This window comes from Alosa sapidissima, chromosome 19 (assembly GCF_018492685.1).
Source record: "Alosa sapidissima isolate fAloSap1 chromosome 19, fAloSap1.pri, whole genome shotgun sequence".
NCBI classification, from domain to species: Eukaryota; Metazoa; Chordata; class Actinopteri; order Clupeiformes; family Clupeidae; genus Alosa; species Alosa sapidissima.
The window spans coordinates 10,080,747-10,100,563 of NC_055975.1; the positions used below are offsets into that span (position 1 = coordinate 10,080,747).

The 19,817-nt window shown below is 41.3% G+C and overlaps 1 protein-coding gene across 1 annotated transcript in view; it reads right to left on the reverse strand.

Annotated features, from left to right (window-relative positions):
- Positions 1-1,127: 1,127 nt before the first annotated feature.
- Positions 1,128-19,817, reverse strand: part of LOC121693276 (latent-transforming growth factor beta-binding protein 2-like) — an 87,458-nt gene continuing 68,768 nt past the window's right edge. The window contains exons 24-38 of the mRNA XM_042072610.1: positions 18,308-18,433; positions 18,084-18,197; positions 17,565-17,687; positions 15,000-15,122; positions 14,415-14,543; positions 9,291-9,416; positions 9,032-9,181; positions 7,319-7,516; positions 7,107-7,184; positions 6,573-6,701; positions 6,315-6,455; positions 5,746-5,919; positions 5,254-5,544; positions 4,428-4,577; positions 1,128-4,003 (exon numbers count right to left, since the gene is read on the reverse strand). Coding sequence (XP_041928544.1) covers positions 3,828-4,003; positions 4,428-4,577; positions 5,254-5,544; positions 5,746-5,919; positions 6,315-6,455; positions 6,573-6,701; positions 7,107-7,184; positions 7,319-7,516; positions 9,032-9,181; positions 9,291-9,416; positions 14,415-14,543; positions 15,000-15,122; positions 17,565-17,687; positions 18,084-18,197; positions 18,308-18,433 — 2,228 coding nt within the window. The 3' untranslated portion in view covers positions 1,128-3,827. The remainder of the gene's footprint in view (positions 4,004-4,427; positions 4,578-5,253; positions 5,545-5,745; positions 5,920-6,314; positions 6,456-6,572; positions 6,702-7,106; positions 7,185-7,318; positions 7,517-9,031; positions 9,182-9,290; positions 9,417-14,414; positions 14,544-14,999; positions 15,123-17,564; positions 17,688-18,083; positions 18,198-18,307; positions 18,434-19,817) is intronic.

The following is a 19,817-nucleotide window of genomic DNA, read 5'->3' on the forward strand; positions in this document are numbered from 1 at the left end:
GCTGAATACTTTCTATAATTCCATATGTGACTTAGGTAGGGCTTCCACTACATCACATAGTTTAATATAGGGTGCCATCTTATTGAGCTCTTAAAAAATTATATTTGACATCAAATGTCACATGAATCAATGTTTCATGTATGAATGCATTATATGTTTAATAAAATGTACTGCTCATGAAGTTTAGTCCCTGTGTCATGGTCAAATACTGTAAATTCTCTGATCCCGGGGGCCAAGCAGTAAAGGAGCATTACAGTTCTGAGTTCTAGAATATTACATCATCCTGGCAGAAACGAAGCCCTTAAAGACACAGAAGTGTTTTTTTTATGATTATTATTATTTATACATTGTTAAGACTTACCATGTTATATGTCTTGTGTCAGATATCTGAATTTTTTTACATCATAAAGGGTCAGAAATAAGTGCTTGTGGAAAATATCGCATGTCTTAGTCAAATATGCAGGTTTGCCAGATAAATGATAAGGGGCGAATGTATTGATGCACCAGCACCACTGTCCTTGACATGGATCCCCAAAAATTTCAAACGAAAAAAAACAAAAACAAACAAAAACAGATGCATTACATTACAGATGGTTCGATTAAGGCATTCACCAATCATGGGGATTATTCAACCTAGTTGTTGCACAGCCACAATGAACTACCGCTGCTTCGCTATGAGCATCAACATTAACTTAATATACACTGATGATATACTGGTTTGTTAGTGTAACTGTGGGACTACAGAATAGACTCAATGCACACTGGCTCATGACCTTACGATTGGTCCAGCGTAGGATAACTTGCATTGGAGCCTTTTCAGATTTCTGTGTGTTTGTCCAATTAACTTCACCAAATTTAAATAAACTTCCAATTCACCCACAAAGGCATTTTTCCAGGTGTGGTGATCAACCTTGAGTTAGGATGTTTTCAACTGGTTCCCTTCCTGCCTTTTTTTATTTTCACACATGATCTCAAATCCTCAGTGAGCCTATGGAATAAGGACATTGATTTAATGTCAACTTAGTTTTCAGGTCTCCAATCCAAGCACTAACCAAACCCACACCTGCTTAGCTTCAATCATTCAAAAAGGTAAAATGTTTGAACAGATTTGAATCCAGAGACTGTACGTGGGTGGAGTATTTTCAGACTTTATTTTTTTGACCAGAGTTGCCTACAGTCAGAAATGAATGAAATAAACATGACAAATGAAGACCAGTTTATATTCTGTTTAACCATTACAATAAACATTGAAATGTGTAGATAAAATCATTTGTACCCTGAACATAGGGTGTAGAGACAACAGTGACCGCCTGATACTGCCCAGGTAGCTTACATGCTTCAGTAAATACAAGGTATCCAATAATATCACTTCATCTTGATACTTTGGAGTGTAGTCATCATCATATTTTCCATGACCATATGAAATGTTCCCAATATCAATTATATTATTGATATTCAGGTTTTTGTGAGGATGTAAATTCAGCTCAGCCCTCATCAATTGAGAAATGGTTAGGAAGGTTAAAACTGAATACACATAATTCTAAAATGAATAATCAATTTTCATCAGATTTTCAGAGTGAACAGAGTAAATATACCAAATGGAATTGTTTGCAAACATGACATAAGTACTAGAGTGTTTACATCACTTTAAATTGGGGGTATTTTCACAATCAGGGTAAGCAATTTGTTTCAAAAGGCTTCAAATGAAACCTTGAAACCCATTGATGTTTTTGAGGATAAATCTGTTAAAGGATTAACCGTAGCTGACCTAAATTTCGGCAAACTGACCTAAACTTCGGTAATATGACCTAAAGCGCTGCATTTGCATCTGTCTGTTGACAGCAGATAGCCAGCAAGTGGCAATAGCATTGACATTTCGGTGGAAGTTGGTTTACACAGTAGGGACATCTTGTGGGCTATAAATGGGCCAAAGTTGATAACAGACATATAATTCTAGATTCTAGATTCTAGTCACTAATAATAGACATAGGCCTACAATTATCCAAAATAATCACATATTTCGAGGTACAGATACACTGTATATGAGTATTCTCAAGCGCTTACCGATGGGCACTTTGGGCACTTTTTGTGTAGGTAATTTGAGGGCATCACGAAGGTGCTGCCATTGGTTAAAATTATATTTCTGCTCCACAGGGCAGGTTACAAACAATTTCTCTTGTACAGTGTAAACCACTTTTCTCAGGTATAAAAGATATAAAAAATCATTTGTACATATAATAAATCTACAAAGATCAGAGGCAACGGGTTTTGTTCTGTTGTCTTTCCTTATTTTATGTAAAAAACATTTTCTATAGTTATAATTGGATAATAATAATAATAATAATAATAATAATAATAATAAACAATTAATACACTGACCTTTATCTGTACAAGTTAACAAAAAAGCCTCAACCAAGGTTCAGAGTTGCATGGTAAGGAATGTGTTATGGGTGATTTTGAAAAACAAACAAACAAACTAACAAACCAAAGGTGGAAACCAAAAACCATTAAACCATAAAACCTAGGCTATTCAAAAGTCCAATTTAATTTATTTGTGCCTGAAGGTGAGTGCTGTTTAATACATAACACACTCTCGGGGGGGGACAGCATTCTCTGAAGCCTCCTGAAGATAAATAGAATACACATAACACAAAACAGCAAATACAAAAGGACTGCTTCACTGCTTGGTGAGTATGGTTTGTAACTTGTCATAGGACCGTTTACCTTTTAGGGTCATTCCAGCTCAGTTTCATCTGCACACTTTCTGCTTGACCATTTAAGATTTGCCCGTTTCATTACTTTCAAACATAACCCATGTGCGAAATATCAGTCCAGTTTGAATCTCTTAATGAAAATAGTCATTGACACAACAGCCAATCAAATGACACCTCTCCTGTGCTCCAGAATCAAATGCTGAAGCTGAAATTGTTTCGGGAAAGGCCACTATTCTGCCACTTTGTCCATTTTCAGGGCCTTGACTGTATGGACTCTTTTACTGTAAGTGCACACATCGCAAGAGGACCATAAGGAGCAATTTGCTGAATTTGACAAATAGAGAACTGGATTACAATTGCGGACTGTAACTTTAGGGCTTCAAGATTTAACATCTGCATTTCCTGTTTGAAGCAACTTAGAATTTGTCTTCAAGAAGAGTGCACTTTGCATATACGTAAAAGTGCACTTAATGGGTTGTTAAGTAAATCCAATTTAAAACCACTAAAATTGGAACTGATCCGATATATAACACATGGAATATGATCCTCCAGTAGATCTTGATTGTAACAAATCTGAAATGGTAATGCGTTAACATTTTATTATATTCATTAACTGAGATAGAAATAACCCTTAAACAGCCCCTGTGTCTTATCTAATATGTTATCTATCGAGCATTATAGTCGCAGATCCAACGAATGTGCACATTTCTGAGGGTGGAGGGTTGCATGTGTGTGTGTATATATGTGCACAGTCACTCTAGTTTCCTTGGGTAACATGTGTCCCTGGCACTACACTTATTATGTTGTACCATGGACATAAACTAGCTGAGCCAGTCGTTCTAATGCTTAATCCTTCCTGTGTGATGTCATTCACATGAGTGAGGACAGATCCATTCCTATTCCCAAACTTAGCCTGGAGGCCGGAGCAATCTTAGAGCGTACTTCATCTACCTGATACAACCAAGGTAGGCTACCCAAGGACATCTGAGTGAGCATGTGTGTATATGGAATGGGTCATGGCTTTATGGGTAGGACCTTATTGCAGGCCCCTTGGAAAAACAGACATGAGTATTTAGAGACAGAGGGGTGAAAGGAAGGAGTTCAGGAGAGTCGTTACTTCTCCTCCCCACCAGGAGGGGACTTCTGGGTCTCTGGAATGCACTCGTGAGGGTTGGTGGACATGACGAACCCTGGCAGGCAGTTGCACTTGTAGGAGCCCTCACTGTTGACGCATTCTCCATTCTTACACAGTGCCACCTTGTCATTGATATCTTCACACTCGTTTATGTCTACGGTTTCAAAAAAGACAAGCACAGTAGTTCATTAGCACATGACAGTGTACCACGTAGATTGTAACACGACTGTTCATTTAGGATATGAATCCCCATGCTGTGAGCCCATTGAACACCATGGGCTCAAGTGTGAACCGAAATCCACATAAATTATATCATCTGTGGCCATCTGTAGCATGGCAACTAATTAGCTTGTTTGTGAGAATGTGTGCAGAAGTGAACACACATGGGACACCATTGTTGGCTGAATTAAGCTAGCCTACCATTGGCCATTGAAATTAATGGGGTCCATTTCTCCAGATCTGTGTGATACTGTACATTCATGGTCTGAGCTAAGCGTTGAGTGTTTTCAACTCTTGGCCCCTGTTTCTACCCATCACATTAAGACAAGCTTAAAAAAACAACAACTCAAGCTTCTTACCCATACAGGCCATCTTGGTGAGGTCAAGCACGTAGCCGTCAAAGCAATCACATGTGTAGCCCTCCCGTACACGTACACAACGGCCATTTTCACAGCCATTCAACACGCCACACTCCTCTGCCCGTAGACCCTCAAAGCTGTCATAGCGGTCTGTAAGTAAATAAGCACAATGAGAATTTTCCAGAGACCTTATAGAGAGCTAATTTCTTCCACTAATGCCTCCAGCAGTCTCATGATCTATTTTATACAATCTATCATGACGTAATAAAAATGAAATTAAATAATAATGACATAATATTTGATTTCTACTTTCCACTTTAAATGACTGAACAAATAGGACACATAGAAGGACCGGAGCACACAAATAGCTTTTCAAAACCTAAAGGAGAAGGAAATGGATCTTGATCGCTTCTAAACAGTGAAATGAATTAGCTATTAGTTACCTTAAAGGAACACGCCACCCAATGTCAGTAGTAATATATGTTCTTACCTTAACTTTCACGAGTTGAGTCATACCTCTCCCGTGTGTTTGATTACTGCTATCTTCCTCCCTCTATGGCTACGTCTGAGCCCGCTAGCATAGCAACATGCTAACACATTCGCGCCACCAGAGCCAGAGCGTTTGAGTGCACGTACCGACATGAGAGAGGTATGACTTAACTCGTGAAAGTTAAGGTAAGAACATATATTACTACTGACATTGGGTGGCGTATTCCTTTAAGGCTCATTTATGTGCTTGAGTGTTTATATTGGTGCATTCTTGCCCAATATGTATAATAACAGCAATCTGTGAGCGCCTTCCATGTTCGGTGGACTTGTGACTTACCTCTAAAGTCATCCACATGAACAGGGGGTGGGTTTTCTCTGGGCCGGTGAACAGGTCCACTGACTGTCTCCCTTGAGCTGTAATCACTGGAGGGGTCTGTGAACAGGGGGACGGACTGGGACTCCTCAGGGTCAAAGTATGTCCCTCCACCTTCCAGGGGCCCGTAGTTATTCCAGTAGGGGTCAAACGGGCCTTGCGGCGGCGGGAGATCGGGGCCGTACTCATAACCGGGTCTCTCACGCAGGCTGTCGGAACCTCTGTTCGGCACATTGCACAACGTCGCAAAGTCCTCTGCGTGCACACAGACACACACACACACACACACACACAAACAGACACACATTATTATGTAATCATTGGGCAGATACTTTTATCCTCAGAGGGCTCACACAAATGATGTCTGACCTTTGACCCATACCTGCACTTTCAATATCTACCTAAAAGAAGCCCAATTCAACTCATTCCAAAAGAGAGAACAGAAAAGATGCTCACCAGATGACCGTGTGGGGCAGAAGGCACATAGTTTGCCCCAGGCAATGCCATAGAGACAGCAGCATTCCGTGTAGGTAGTCCTGATGCCAATCAAAGGACTAGAACACATGTCATCATCAGTGAGCTGCTGCCAGCAGATGTCCATGTGGATGTCATCCTCCAGACTCTGGCCGTCTGTGTTGCAGAGAAAGCGGGATGGTGGTTGAGTCATGTGAGAAACAGAGTTTATGGACATCATATCACCTCATCTTGTTACACTAAAGGATCAACTATATAAACCATTTCGACTACGTAAACAATCATGTCCATCCCCATGGCATTTCATGTGGCACAGAAAACAACACTGAGCTAACCGAAACAAGTTTCACTTTTGACATTCCATAGAGCTCTACGCTATAGTCGGAAATATTTTCATTACATAGTATCTGCATTTGTTTTGAACTTTTAAACCAGAAAGCCTCTAGGGACAGATTGAAAGGGTCTATATGTGAGATACTAATACAACTTTATTTGTATACGTGCCAAATGTCAGCCATTACTAAGGTCTGTGGAGCCGAGATGGAACTCACCGCCTGTGCCGTTCACAGAGACGCAGCGGCGGCGTGTGCTGTCCAGGATGAGAGGAGGGCTGCAGAAGCAGTTGAAGGACCCTGCGATGTTCACACAAGCCCCTCCCTCACACGTTCCCTCATCCAGACATTCATCATGATCTACAGCAGACACAGGAGCACATACAAACTTAGGGTTTCCACTAGTAATGCATAGGCTATTTAAGAGATAAACTCATTTTTCTTAATTCATAGAAAACTAAAGAATAAAATACTCACCCACACATTCAAGGCGGATATTATCATAGTAGTAGCCATTTTGACAATAGCAGGAGTATGAGGAGAAAAGGTTGGTGCAGATACCATTCTTACAAATCTCAGGTCCAAACATTGAACATTCATCCGCATCTAAAGACAGAAAATAAAACATGTATACAAACTATATCTATATCATCTGTAAAAGAGAATTCCGGTGATTTTTCACGTCTCTGTTTCTCGAGGTCACCGAGTACTGTGGGTACGAAAAAACCCACGAAAACAATCAGTTCTACCTAGCTCGCCTCAAGTTGCTGCAGCCAACAGCTAGAGCTGCCAAGGAGCTACAGTGCTACACTCATGTTCATGTAGCACAGTTTGGAGGGCTAATAAAATGTGTAATTCATTAATAAATTTAGCCACATTTAAAGGCAAACATACTGCATGACTCATATGAATGGCATAGTCAAACAGCTGTAGGCTCTTTTCCACCTGCTGTTGCAAGTCTGTGTCACTTTGGATAAAATACCAATTACTTTTTACTTTACTTTACCTTACCTTTGAAAAGCTGCTGTCCAAAGTCTGTGGTCACAGGCAGAACACCATTGCCCTTCGGACATAGTTGGTCATACTCAGCTTGAGCAACAGGGGAAAACAGATGTCAGTTTAATAATAATAATGTATTAATACTGAACAAGTTCACTCTAGATGATATTTTACCAGGCAGAGGGTGTGTGTGTGGTTGAGGTGCTAGTGAAGGCCTTCTTTACCTCTCCCAGTCGGAGGGCAGGGGTGGATCTCACAGTTGTCCCCCCAGCCAGCCCCGACTGTGCAGCAGCACTCCTCGATGGTGGTGTTGTGTGAGAGCACATTAAGGCACAAGTTGGCGTCGTTGAGGTTGTAGTAGCACTGCTTCCTCTCCTCGCCATGTGAGAGCGTCACCGAGGGCAACGGAACTCCCGCGTGTTCTGACAGATTGAGACGGAGAACCGGATTAGTTTGGGGGAAAAAGAGAGAAGGAGCAAAAAGAAAGAACACTTGCACATTTCATTCCTTTTGGGGCTTCTGCCTTTATTTGACAGGACAGTGGAAAGATTGACAGGAATGGAGTTGGACGGAGAGATAAGGGTGGGATCGGGAATGCCTTGGGTCAGAATGACCCTTAGACCCTTAGACCCGAATGTGGTCGAGACAGCTTGCACCACAGCTCCGCCCCCCATTTCAACTGTGATTAAGTCAAGTTCAAGGTGTTGACAAAACTACATTACATTACATTACATTACATTACATTTGGCTGACGCTTTTTAGCCAAAGCGACTAACAACATAGTAAACAGTTTAAGTTTTAGAGCAGTTCTCAACAATTTTAGGACAATTTAAAAACATTAGAGTACAGTAAGAATAAGTGCATCAGTGAGTGCTGTTTTTAACAGTTACTTGTCAGTTTGAGACGGCTGGTGAGTGCTAGGATCAGTAAGACTTGTTGTAAGTGTTGCTATGAGAGGAGATGTTCTCTAAAGAGCTGGGTCTTCAGGAGTTTTCTGAAAATGGAGAAGGATGTCTCTGCCCTTGTAGGAGCTGGCAGTACTAATGCAAGTAACAGACTCAGGCAAGCTGGGTAGCATGACTGTAACACCACCACTGTGTCTGTGAAAGACTAACATTGGGCCTCATCCCCCAATGGGTTTTCTTTCCTGAAGTGTGTTCTAATAACCTTATTGTAAGGTAAGAGAACTACATTGTGTTTCTTTAAAGATGGTCAAAACTGGCGGGTCACCAGATTAATCATCTTAAACATACTTTTTTTTTTAATTATTAAACATAAAATACATTTCATGTGAATAAGATCCTACTATGTAAAAGTAGCTTAGACTCTTGTTCTCTGCAGTTGAATTCAGAGCCGTATAAGCTCTGGTTGAATTTGATACAGGGCACCCTCTGCTGGACAAACTATGCAAACACATCACTAGTAATAGAATACAGTAAAAGCCCATCTATGGCTTGGTTTATATCTTTTTCATTAAATAATATATGAATATGAATTAAATTAAATTCAATATAAATGCTTACACCAGTAGATCCGTAATTGGCTTATATCAACCGATAAGCACACTGATCGATTAACTGGCTAGGCTCTACTATACGGGACAATTTAACAGTTTTTGATAGCATCAAATTAGAAGTGTCAAGCTCAATCACGTGACAAAATTGCAGTTGTAACCTACATTGGCAGATGGATAGGATTTGGACATCAGCTGTTGAATGTTGAATTTAGCTGCCCACCCTATCCAAAAGCCCACCCAGGTGTGACGTCCTGGTAACATAATAGTGAAACAGATTTTTTTCTCAACTTAGTGTACTGTAGATTAGGGGACATTTGCATTTGGCTGGTAAGAACTAATTCTAGCGGAAACATTGATATGTGGGAGTGGGTCTACAGAACTAGAGAAGACAACGTTTTATATGTGTGTGTCTGCATCTTACCCACTAAGGCCCCCCGAGTACTGTGGCATTGGTTGCTGATGGGGTCGAATTCCTCTTCCTCATTGGTGCAGATACACAGGAAACTCCCCTCCACATTCTCACACCAGGCCTCCCCACAGTAATCGGTGCTTGTTTCACACTCATTTATGTCTGCAAGTAGGACACAGAGCATCAGCCACATACACTTGTACAGAATCACACACACACACACACACACACCACCATTTTATCATTTGTTTTTGCACATCGTGAGACATACCCACACACCCTTGGGCATCTGGTGCATTAGCGTATCCACGGTAACATTGACAGCGATAGGAGCCATCTGTGTTCTCACAGAATCCATGCTCTCCACATATTGTCTCGTTCACACACTCATCAATATCTGGAGAGGAAAGAAGGGAAAATGTTAACACTAACCCAGCCTGGCTCCGCCTGTCTATGTACTTCCGCTCAATTACATTTCCCTACAGTACTGGTATCCAGGCTAACACTAACCTACTAATAATTGAAATTGTATTGTGTATAGCACTTTGTTATGGACTTATTGGCCATTTTTATTCTGGGCTTAATGTGTAAACTAGGAACACTATATGTCAAGTCTGTGTTTGCTCGAACAACATTTTGTTGTTATTCTGTAACAAGGACAACAATAAACTGAACTGAACTGAACTATTTACAATAATTTCCAATTCATACTGTGAGTAAACACTACAAGTATAACCACACACAGCTTGGGAAGTTTATCAAACATTTGAGGCTAATATAAAATTAATTAGATGATCAATGACCTTAAATGCAGCCAATACGCCATGAGGGTAACACATGCATGATCATTGACAGTTATTAGTTTACTCTACTTATTGACAGTTGTTTCTAGCAATTACTAGCATGTGCTTCCAGTTGGGCACCAACATCTTTGCCTCACAAAATCTTCAGGAACACATATCATCCAAACATACCACATGCCTGAAAACTGGAATAATGTTAACTAACTATTACTGGTCCATATAAAATGTACATCTTCAGTATAAATTCCCTTTTTTGAATGGACATACATTATATAATGGGACTGTTCATTTATGCCAGTTATAGTCAGTTCCAGCTTTTGACCAGAGGGGGGCAGTACACTGACGCAAAGCAACACAATCCTGGCTCAGGGGCACACTTGTTCCCAGACCTGAAGCCCCTTAACTGTTTTAACAACATCTGTGACACACACTGTTCTGTCAAATATAGTCACTCAGAAAAACAAAGGGTTTTAAGGGTCAAATGGGATCCAAGTGAGGTTACAGAATGGTTTGATTGAACACATTTTTATCACTGTGTATTTTTACTAGCATTTTGTATCCGGCCAGGGGAAGACTCGGCTGGCTCCAAATTCGACTCTGTCAAGTACAGCGTGCACATCTGGAAAACTTCTGTGCAGCAGGCCCAGCCTCCACAAAACGAAAAGAGACTTGGGGTCCCTCAGCACATCAGCTAGGTCTGATTACATAACAGCAATGACTGGCTCTCAATCCATGATGGACAACAGGAGAGGTCATTGCCTGATGTTGGAAAGCTATAGCGGAAAGGGAGACCGTTAAACACTAAACTCTCCTAAGCATAAAACCAATCCAGTGATCGGCATTCAACAGAATTGATATCTTTGTTGAATGCCTTTTTTTTGCAATATGGCTTTTTTCTGACATAACAGTAACACAGACTTGCAGCAGTGAACAAAGAGAAAGACGTACCATGGAAATTCAGACATAGTCAAGTTAAGCCAAGCCAAGTTGAAATAAAAAAAAATGTTTTGACACTGTGTCAGGCTTAAGCCCTCTCGTGTCTTTTAAGATGCCAAATTCAGGCCTCTGACATTTAACTGCAAAAAGAAGTGAAAACATTGACATAATATTCAAAAGCCTTATCGGAATATTTCTCTCCTAACAAGATCCTAGTATTAATATTAGCAAATTATTCTTTTGCACCCTGTGTTATACAACTAAATCAACATAAAAACAGGTAGACTATGATGGCGTTACATATAAATTGGTGATTTACAATTACATAATAGTATGTTTCATCGTAGTTTACCCTTTAAGCCCTCACCTACAACCTTGGATTGCATTGGGTGAACCAATTGTCCACTCTTATCTAGATATTATAAACAACTTGATATTGTATGTATGTGGGGGCAAAAATGTAGCCAGTCCAGATAAAAATCCAGGGCTGAATTTTGTTCCCAGTTAGACCCAGGGGTGTGATTCCTATATTGCTATGCTGGTCTTATGCGTCATTAGCTTTACCCCGCCCACTATGCTGGTCTTAAACGTTATTAGTCTAGCCCGCCCACCTAGTATCTCTGCTCTTTTTCATCTCACTGATATACTAGTCTGACTTCTCTCAATGCGTTTATATCTCCCCTAGCCACCAGGATAGTGGGCCAATCAGTGACGAGAGCGGATGATGCTACTTCCGAAATAGAAAGTGACTGTGGTAAACAGTCGTAGCAACGGCAACACTTGCAAACATTTCAAAATTGCAGTCGGAAGAATGTGTAAATTTATATAATTATAGTTTCCTGACTGTCGATCAGTTTGTAAAGGTTAGGCGAAGTAGGAAGTAACGTTAGGAATCCCTAATAAATGTGATTGGTTGGCTAGACCAAAGATTTAAAAGTTAACATAAAGTCTACACTCATTTCCCAATGAGTACCCAGACTCTCTCCACAGAGTGAGTGAGCCTGGTGAACCCAGGCTAATACGCTAAATATGCCTGGGCATATATGAGGGCATCATATCTCATCACAGAGATCTCCAGAAAAGTAACCCATCAGCATGGCACATCCATCTGTGGCTAACACTAAGATCATACTAGTACCAGGACAAAGTGGTGTAGGTACCATAACTAACAAAAACATCAGGAGAGCACTTGACTGACCTGTCTGAGGTTTCAGCATAATGGATCTGCCATACATTACGAGCCTTTATCAAATGCCAGAAAATTCCCAGGAATTTTGGCAAGAGAGTTTATGTAAAACTCTCTTTTAGGTATAAGGTGTTTTAATAAGCATATGTGTTTGCCACTGTGTAACTGCTGCTGTAAACTGAAGAGTGAGTCTATCTAAGCAATGTTAAGAATGTGTAAAAACAAAATAGATGTTGGTCAGCTGACACTAGCAGTGTGAGCTGTGTAGACATGAAAGCAATACAGTACCATTACTCGATGCACGTCGATAATTGTAACACAGACATCAGTCAGAGGTCGGCTTTCTGAACGTAGAGGACAAGGGCCCGTGACTCTCAGTGGCCCTCAGCCAACTCTCTACTGCTTTGTAATAAAGCTGAGCCTCAAATCAGGAGGTGATCTGACACAAGGGCTGGTTTCATGTGCCATGTGGGAATGATATTAAACAGTAGTGAGTGGGTGTGAGAGGTGGGAGGCTCACCACAACAATTCAATGACATGACACGTTTTGTTAGAATAATACAGTAGGTGTTAAGTCATTTTGTTTTTATGTGGAAATAGATCGGAAGAAGAGGAACTGACTTCATTTGAGAAAGTTTCTACACATTTATAGAGGTACATAGACACATGTGTATCTCTGTAAGGATCTGCTTCGTGCTGTCTGAACCTTTGATAACATTTTGTGCCTTGGCAGTGGTGAAAATGAGTCTTGCATATGGCTCCAATGTATTGCCATTTCAAGGTTGACAGATTTAGCTCTGTAACAAATTCTGGACCCATTCTGTTTGTTTATGTCTAGTGAAAACCCCAAAACAATCTAAAAACAGGGGCCCAGACAGAAATACACGGGAGTTCCCCTTTAAGTGCAGTGGAACCCTGACACACACCCACATATATAGACACGTAAACACTGAAACATTTGTTTTATGGTGGCTGCAGCCATTTTATTCTTTGTGACGTAACTATTGTCTGACTGCTTTGGAACAGCCAAAGACAGCCTCAGTATCTGACAGAGCTCCTGTCATGCTCATAAAAAGTAACACCCCTCACAGCAGAGTAATTACAATGTCTGGATTCGCCCATGGCCTAAATAGCCAATGATTGTTGGAAGCCTTTCGTTTGGAAATTTAACTAAATAAAGGTTGGAATTGGGGAGTTCCTTCCATGCCAAGATTTGGTTAAAGTACCTCCTTGTCCTCCCCTGATCCTACATACACACAAGGGTTTTCTGTTAATATGGTTATTCTGTCTTAAAAACGTGCATTTGAGCAAGTGTCCACCCTACAGTAAAGGGAGTTCAGTTAAGATGTGTAGTGTTAAGGTAAGTAGCTTTGCATTGGATGTGTGGAGCTCCCCACCCCCATCCCAAACATGTTCTGCGCCTTCTCCCTGGAGGCTCATAAAAGCTGTGCTTGGAAAGACATCTAAATAGTTTTTCATCAGCAAAGTATGCGCAAGTCACCCACTCACTCAGACTGACAGTCAGTTTGGGTGGAGACTACACAACTTCAACAGTACCATTTAACGTAAATAAAGAAAAAAATACTGTTGAAAGTCATTATGAAAACGCTGTGCAGATACCTTTTGTAGAATGTCACATGAAAACCATAATTGTGAGGATAGCAGCGCTATGAAATCGTTATTTCACAAGTCTGCTATTTTTGATCCAGATATTGAACCATAAACTGCTGAAATACTTCATGCTGACATCCATATTGATTGCTTAACCTAAAAGACCCTGTACAGATATGTTAACATTGCATAGTGAACTACTACTTTCTCCCAGCTTTCATTAGAAACATGTTAGTTGCTGTTACATAGAAGCCACCATCACCAAATATAAAACGAAAATGATTATCTGTTCTTTGCCATCCCTCTTCTCTTTCATGTCATAGATTTGGTAGTTCTGAAAAGATTGGCACCTATGCCAGTCACAAATGTTCTATTTCACACAGCATGCAGACAGAAGGGGGTGGACGGTACCTGGTGGTTAGTAAGAACTAGTAAAAACACTAATGTCTCAGTCACTTTTTGTTTCACAGCTCTTCATTCAACAGCTCAAACAGCTGAAATGTCTGTGCTAGTCTACGACACACACATATACATGTGAGTTTGTACAGCCCTGGAGGAACAAAGTGGGCCCTGTTTTCTGATGAGGAGCTTGATGAAGCCAGGGGAGAGGGGAGAGGCAGGTGTTTAAGATGCTTCCTGCTGAGAGCTGTGTAGCCAGAACTCAATTTTCCTGGACAGACTTCTTGTACTGTAATACTTGACTTTGACTGAGTAAGATGGAATGTGCATTCGTCCTATAATAGCTATTCTCTGTTGATGTCTGGAGTGCTTGCATTAACCATACAATTTAAATGCCACCCCCCCCCCCAACTAGAATATTATGTAATTTTATAATGTTATGAAACAGATAGACACTCACCACAGTCTCCATTCTCGTCACCATCGAAACCAGGCTGGCAACCCATAAAGCAGCGGTAGGAACCCAAGGTGTTCTCACAATGCCATGTTCCGCACACATTACTACCATATTCTTTACACTCATCCAGATCTGGAGATAAAACACACACACACACACAAACACACTTAAACATTTACATTATTATTGTATTATTGTATTATTGTAAGCCCATATGTCACACCTTGCTTGGCCCCCAACTGGTGACATACTAACAATTGGCCAAGTGATCGCAATATTGGGAAATTGTTATGTCATTTTGTTCTGAAATATAAGCTTAACAACAGAATTGACAACAGTTCTGTCTTTCTATAATATTATGACTTCTAACGTAAACTTGAGAACAAAAGCAAAGTGCAGGGTACGCACATCCAAAGATTTTTTCAGGTGCTCGATCTAAACTTGAAGATAAAAATCAAAAGAAAGATCTGCACACTGTTCGATTTGAGATCTTCGTCAGGCAATGCAGATCTTTCTTTTGATTTTTCTCTACAGTACCCTTCACATCATGCGTGTGAGGAAACGCATACACATACCCCTTTACAGTACCTTCACAATCCCCTGTCTGTGTGGAGAACTTGTAGCCAGCCTCACATACACACTGGAATGAGCCCTCTGTATTGAGACACTGGCCCTGGAAGCACACATTGCCCTTCTCGCACTCATCCACATCTGGTAGAGCGAAACAAGGAGGAAATAAGGAGGGAAGAGGACAGGATCATGGTAGACATTACTGAAATACAACAATTACTTTTATACATGAGGGAATTATTCAAACCTGGGCTCTATTTTTATACATGAGGGAAAACTATTGGGATTAAGCCCACCGCACACGGCAGGTGATACGACAGTCAAACTCGAAGGTGGAATTCTGTAATCGCTTTACTACACACACTGCTGGTGACGCGATCACCCATCGACTCAGTGGCCAGACAGCTGTTTTCTATTATGACGTATCAAAATCGCCCTGAAAAATAGAAAAGGGTCGAGCGACGGCGATGGTCGCCCTGTCGTTCCACTTGCTGTGTGCGTTGCACCATTCACTTCAATAGATTCTATTCCATTTTGCCTGCCATAAATCGCCGTCATAGAGCCATCATGGGCTCTATTTTTTTTTACTAAAATCTGTCCAGTATTGATAGAAAACTTTCAACAGCAACTAAAAAATGGCTTTACTTTAAACACAAACAGGACTTACATGGCATCAGTCTATAATACACCTGCCCAGCAAGAGAATTTCAAGTTGAAACACAGACACGCCATTTTTGGGGAGGTTTCCCTGGAAGAGGCTCACGCTAATCCGACAAAGTTAAGTGTGCGTGTCGGATAGATTTATTTCAAATTTCAAACATTCAAACATTCTGTTTGATAACTGATGAAAGGCCTCCACATACAAACCGTGGGCTTGCATACACATAGCGGCCCAAAGATTGATATATTTGGCCCACTGTAATGGTCAGTTGCAAATTCCAACTGCATTTTTCATCAATTTATTAAATAGCCTTTGATTAGGTTCTGGCCTGTAGTTGAATGGCTTATAAAAACAAAACTTGGCTGGAGGCCAAACACATTTTCCGACTCCTGGTGTAAAGAGTAAGTGAGTTTGAGAGCCGAGTCCGATGGCAAACACAACGCCAGGCATTTCTGCAAATGATTGCACTCTTGATATCTGGACCCAGCTCAGTGCCACGTCACACCTAAGGCCAGTTTCACTGACTAAAAGTGTTAGCTTTACATCACCTTCCTAATAGTTGTTTTTTAGTATCGCTGTATACAGCTGCAAACCATTTTAATCCTTCATGTCAGGATTAAGACAACTAAATCTGTGGATATGTCAACTGACGAAATGCAATTTTTTGCATTCTAGATTATTCTAGATTATTTTAAAATATTCTAGATTATTTTAAAATATTCTAGATTATTTTAACCTTAAAATGTAATTAATTTAATATTGAAGCTCAAAAGGTTAAATGCAAAACTAGCATTGAGTCTAACTCATTCTCTATCCGTGATTGTGTCTGCATTCCTCTTTCTTCTCTAACGATTCCCCTCTGTCTCTTTTCTTTCCTCTCTTCATCTTCCCTTCTCCTGCATCAGACACACTAAGGGCTTTCAGATACAACCTCCGGAGTATATGCGGAGGTTTATCAAATGGAGGTCCTACCCTTCGGGTGATTCAGATATGATGCTAACCTGCGGACCTTATACTGACTTTATACGGACCTATGTGTGAACGACATACATGTACACGCACATTACAGAATCTCCGTGTGGTTGTGGAGTGAGGGGTGGGGGGATGTGGAAAAGGAGAGGAGAGGAGGCACATGAAGGGAAGAGGAGAGGAGAGGAGGCACATGAAGGGAAGAGGAGAGGAGAGGAGGCACATGAAGGGAAGAGGAGAGGAGAGGAGGCACATGACAGAGTCCATGAAGGGAAGCAGAAGAAAAGCAGAGCAAAAGAGAAAGAGATGTTTGTCTTCAGGCCTCAGTTTGCCCATGCTGAGAGCAGAGGAGAGGAGAGGAGAGGAGAGGAAAGGAGAGGAGAGGAGAGGAGAGGAGAGGAGAGGAGAGGAGAGAAGAGGAGAGGAGAGGAGAGGAGAGGAGAGGAGAGGAGAGGAGAAATATATTGGACGGCATCCATGGTCAAGGTCACCATGTTCAGCTGGGTGGAGTATGAGGGGATCTTGACTCCACAGGCCTGGATGAGATAACTAGCCAGATTTTTTTTCACCCCAGTATTTCTGCATGGACAGAGATCTTTACTTTGGCAGTTGGAGAGCAAAGAGCAATCTTATTTGGTCTGGATCTTTGAAGAGGTCTCAAGTGCTGTGAGGTCCCAGCCAAGCTGTTCAACATTACACTGGCAGAAAGCGGAGTACTCAGGCCTACCCACAACAAGGCAAGTTCCACAGAAGTGAGCCGTAGTGTTCTCAGGCTAATAGGCACTTCTATCTGAGTGTCGCTTTGGTTAATGCCGTCAGAATCAAATAAATAAATATAATGATGAGATATCTTATCAACTATTTTCTCTTTCCTTTTTTAGTGATCAGACGGATATAAGCAAGCAGACTGATAGACAAAATGGATGGCTGCACATTTCATGAGAATTCCTCACCATGACATCCAAGTCCATCTTTGGCCTGGGCATATCCCACAGGACAAATGCAGAGGAAGGAGCCTTCAGTGTTCAGACAGTCTCCATCACCACACACCCCGACTGCCAAACACTCATTCACATCTGTGGGTTAGAGCAGCATACACACACACACACACACACACACACACACACACACACACACACACACAGACGCACAGACACACACAGACACGCACATACACAGACACACACACACACACACACACACACACACACACACAGATGCACAGACACACACAGACACACACACACACACAGACACACACACACACACACACACACACACACACACACACACACACACACACACAGAAGCACACACACAGACACATAGACACAGAGAGAGAGAGAGAATGAGAGAGAAAGAGAGAGACAATGTACACGTCTAACTGACGATAAGCAGCATAATACCTATTGTAGTCTTCTTATATTGCTTATATTGCCCCCCCCCCCCCCAAACACACACACTCACTGTACCTGTACAGCCTGTCTCATGGTGCTCAAACCCTTCAGGGCAGGAGCAGCTGAAGGATCCAGGAGTATTGGTGCACTCTCCACCCGCGCAGATGTCCTCTTCACACTCATCTACATCTAGAGACGCAGACAGGACAGCCACACAGAGGCAGCACCAGGTTAGAGAACGCAAAGGGGCAGACACATGAAGAACAAAATGTCTTCCTCCACTATTTCATTCTTTGTACCTTCACATGTGATTTTATCAGAGGACAGTTTATAGCCAGTGTCACAAGCCATGCAGGAGAAAGAGCCTGGAGTGTTTGTGCACAAACCCAGGGGACAAACTCCAGGAGAATGGCATTCGTCAATATCTGCAACACAGGAAGCACAACAGAGACAAAAAGCAATGAGTGATCCAAATCAATTGAGAAAGAGCGTGCCAGCAAACTGTTTTTATTATGTTTTTATCCTCTAATCCTCTTGATGTATTTATCTTGGGGATGTCTCAGTGTTCCAGACAACCTTCTAGATATCTGATTATTTGGTCTTGACTGTGAAACAAGTTCTGTGTGGCAGGATAGTCTATGTTAAGTAGAAAGATCTGAAATTTATGAAAATGTGTTGAAAGGGCCTGATGAGAAGGTGCAAAGGGACAGGAATGACCACCCTGCCACAAGAACAACTCAATGTCACACACTACTAGCTAGCTAATACGGGAATGACCACCCGCCACAAGAACAACTCAATGTCACACACACTACTAGCTAGCTAATACAGGAATGTAGAATGTTTGCCAGTAGGAACTCAGTCGAGACACATCTCTGCCAGTACAGGGTATTCCGTTGTTGGACCAAGAAGCTTCAGATCCAGAGAAGTCTATGGACCTCCAAGGGGTTGCCAGTTGCCACAGTCATTATATACCTGGTGGTTTTTCTTCACCCGGAGGGGTGTACTAGTATGAAGCTTTCTTTTTCTAAACTGGCTTGACAAACCCTGAACTAGCTATCTGAGGATGTACTGTAGGTACTATGATGGTGGCTATCAACTTTATTTGTTAACCTAGACTTTCATCTTCAGACTCTGCGTGCGTTCTCATTAAAGGGATGGTGTTCATTGGGGTAACCCTTACCCCACATTCCAAACAAGATGGGATGCTGCGTAACATGTTTGCAAATCATGTAAACCCTATATGTTTAATTGAGAATAGTGCAAAGACAACATCAGCTGCTGAAACAGAGAAGTTTTTGTTGTTGTTTTTCTACATATATGTTAATTTTGAATTTGATACCACCAACACATTTTTTTTAGCCTTTGCAATGATTTTCATTACAGATTTGGGTCTTTTTTGGGTCTCTTTTTATGCAGTTCCACCTTGAAGCCTTAATATCCTGGCCATCCAATGTCGATTTTCAGCTTTGTCCCTTGCGTACAGATTCTCTGAGTACTTTGAAAGATATATTGTACAGTAGATGATGAAATCCCCAATTCTTTGCAATTTTACGTTGAGGAACATTGGGCCTCATTCACCCATATCTTCCTAAGAATTTTCTTAACTGTGTTCTTAAGAAGGTCCTACGAAAACTCTTAAGCAGATTCATAAAGGTGTTCTTAAACCTCACAAGTATTGGCAGTTTCGTTCTTATCATGCTGAATCCCATTTCTTCATCAGTTGACAGGGTGTGCCAATTGTTCTTAATTAGCCTAGGTAAACGCCCTGTCAATCCCCATAAAATGAGCATGACACTGCAGGGCCGT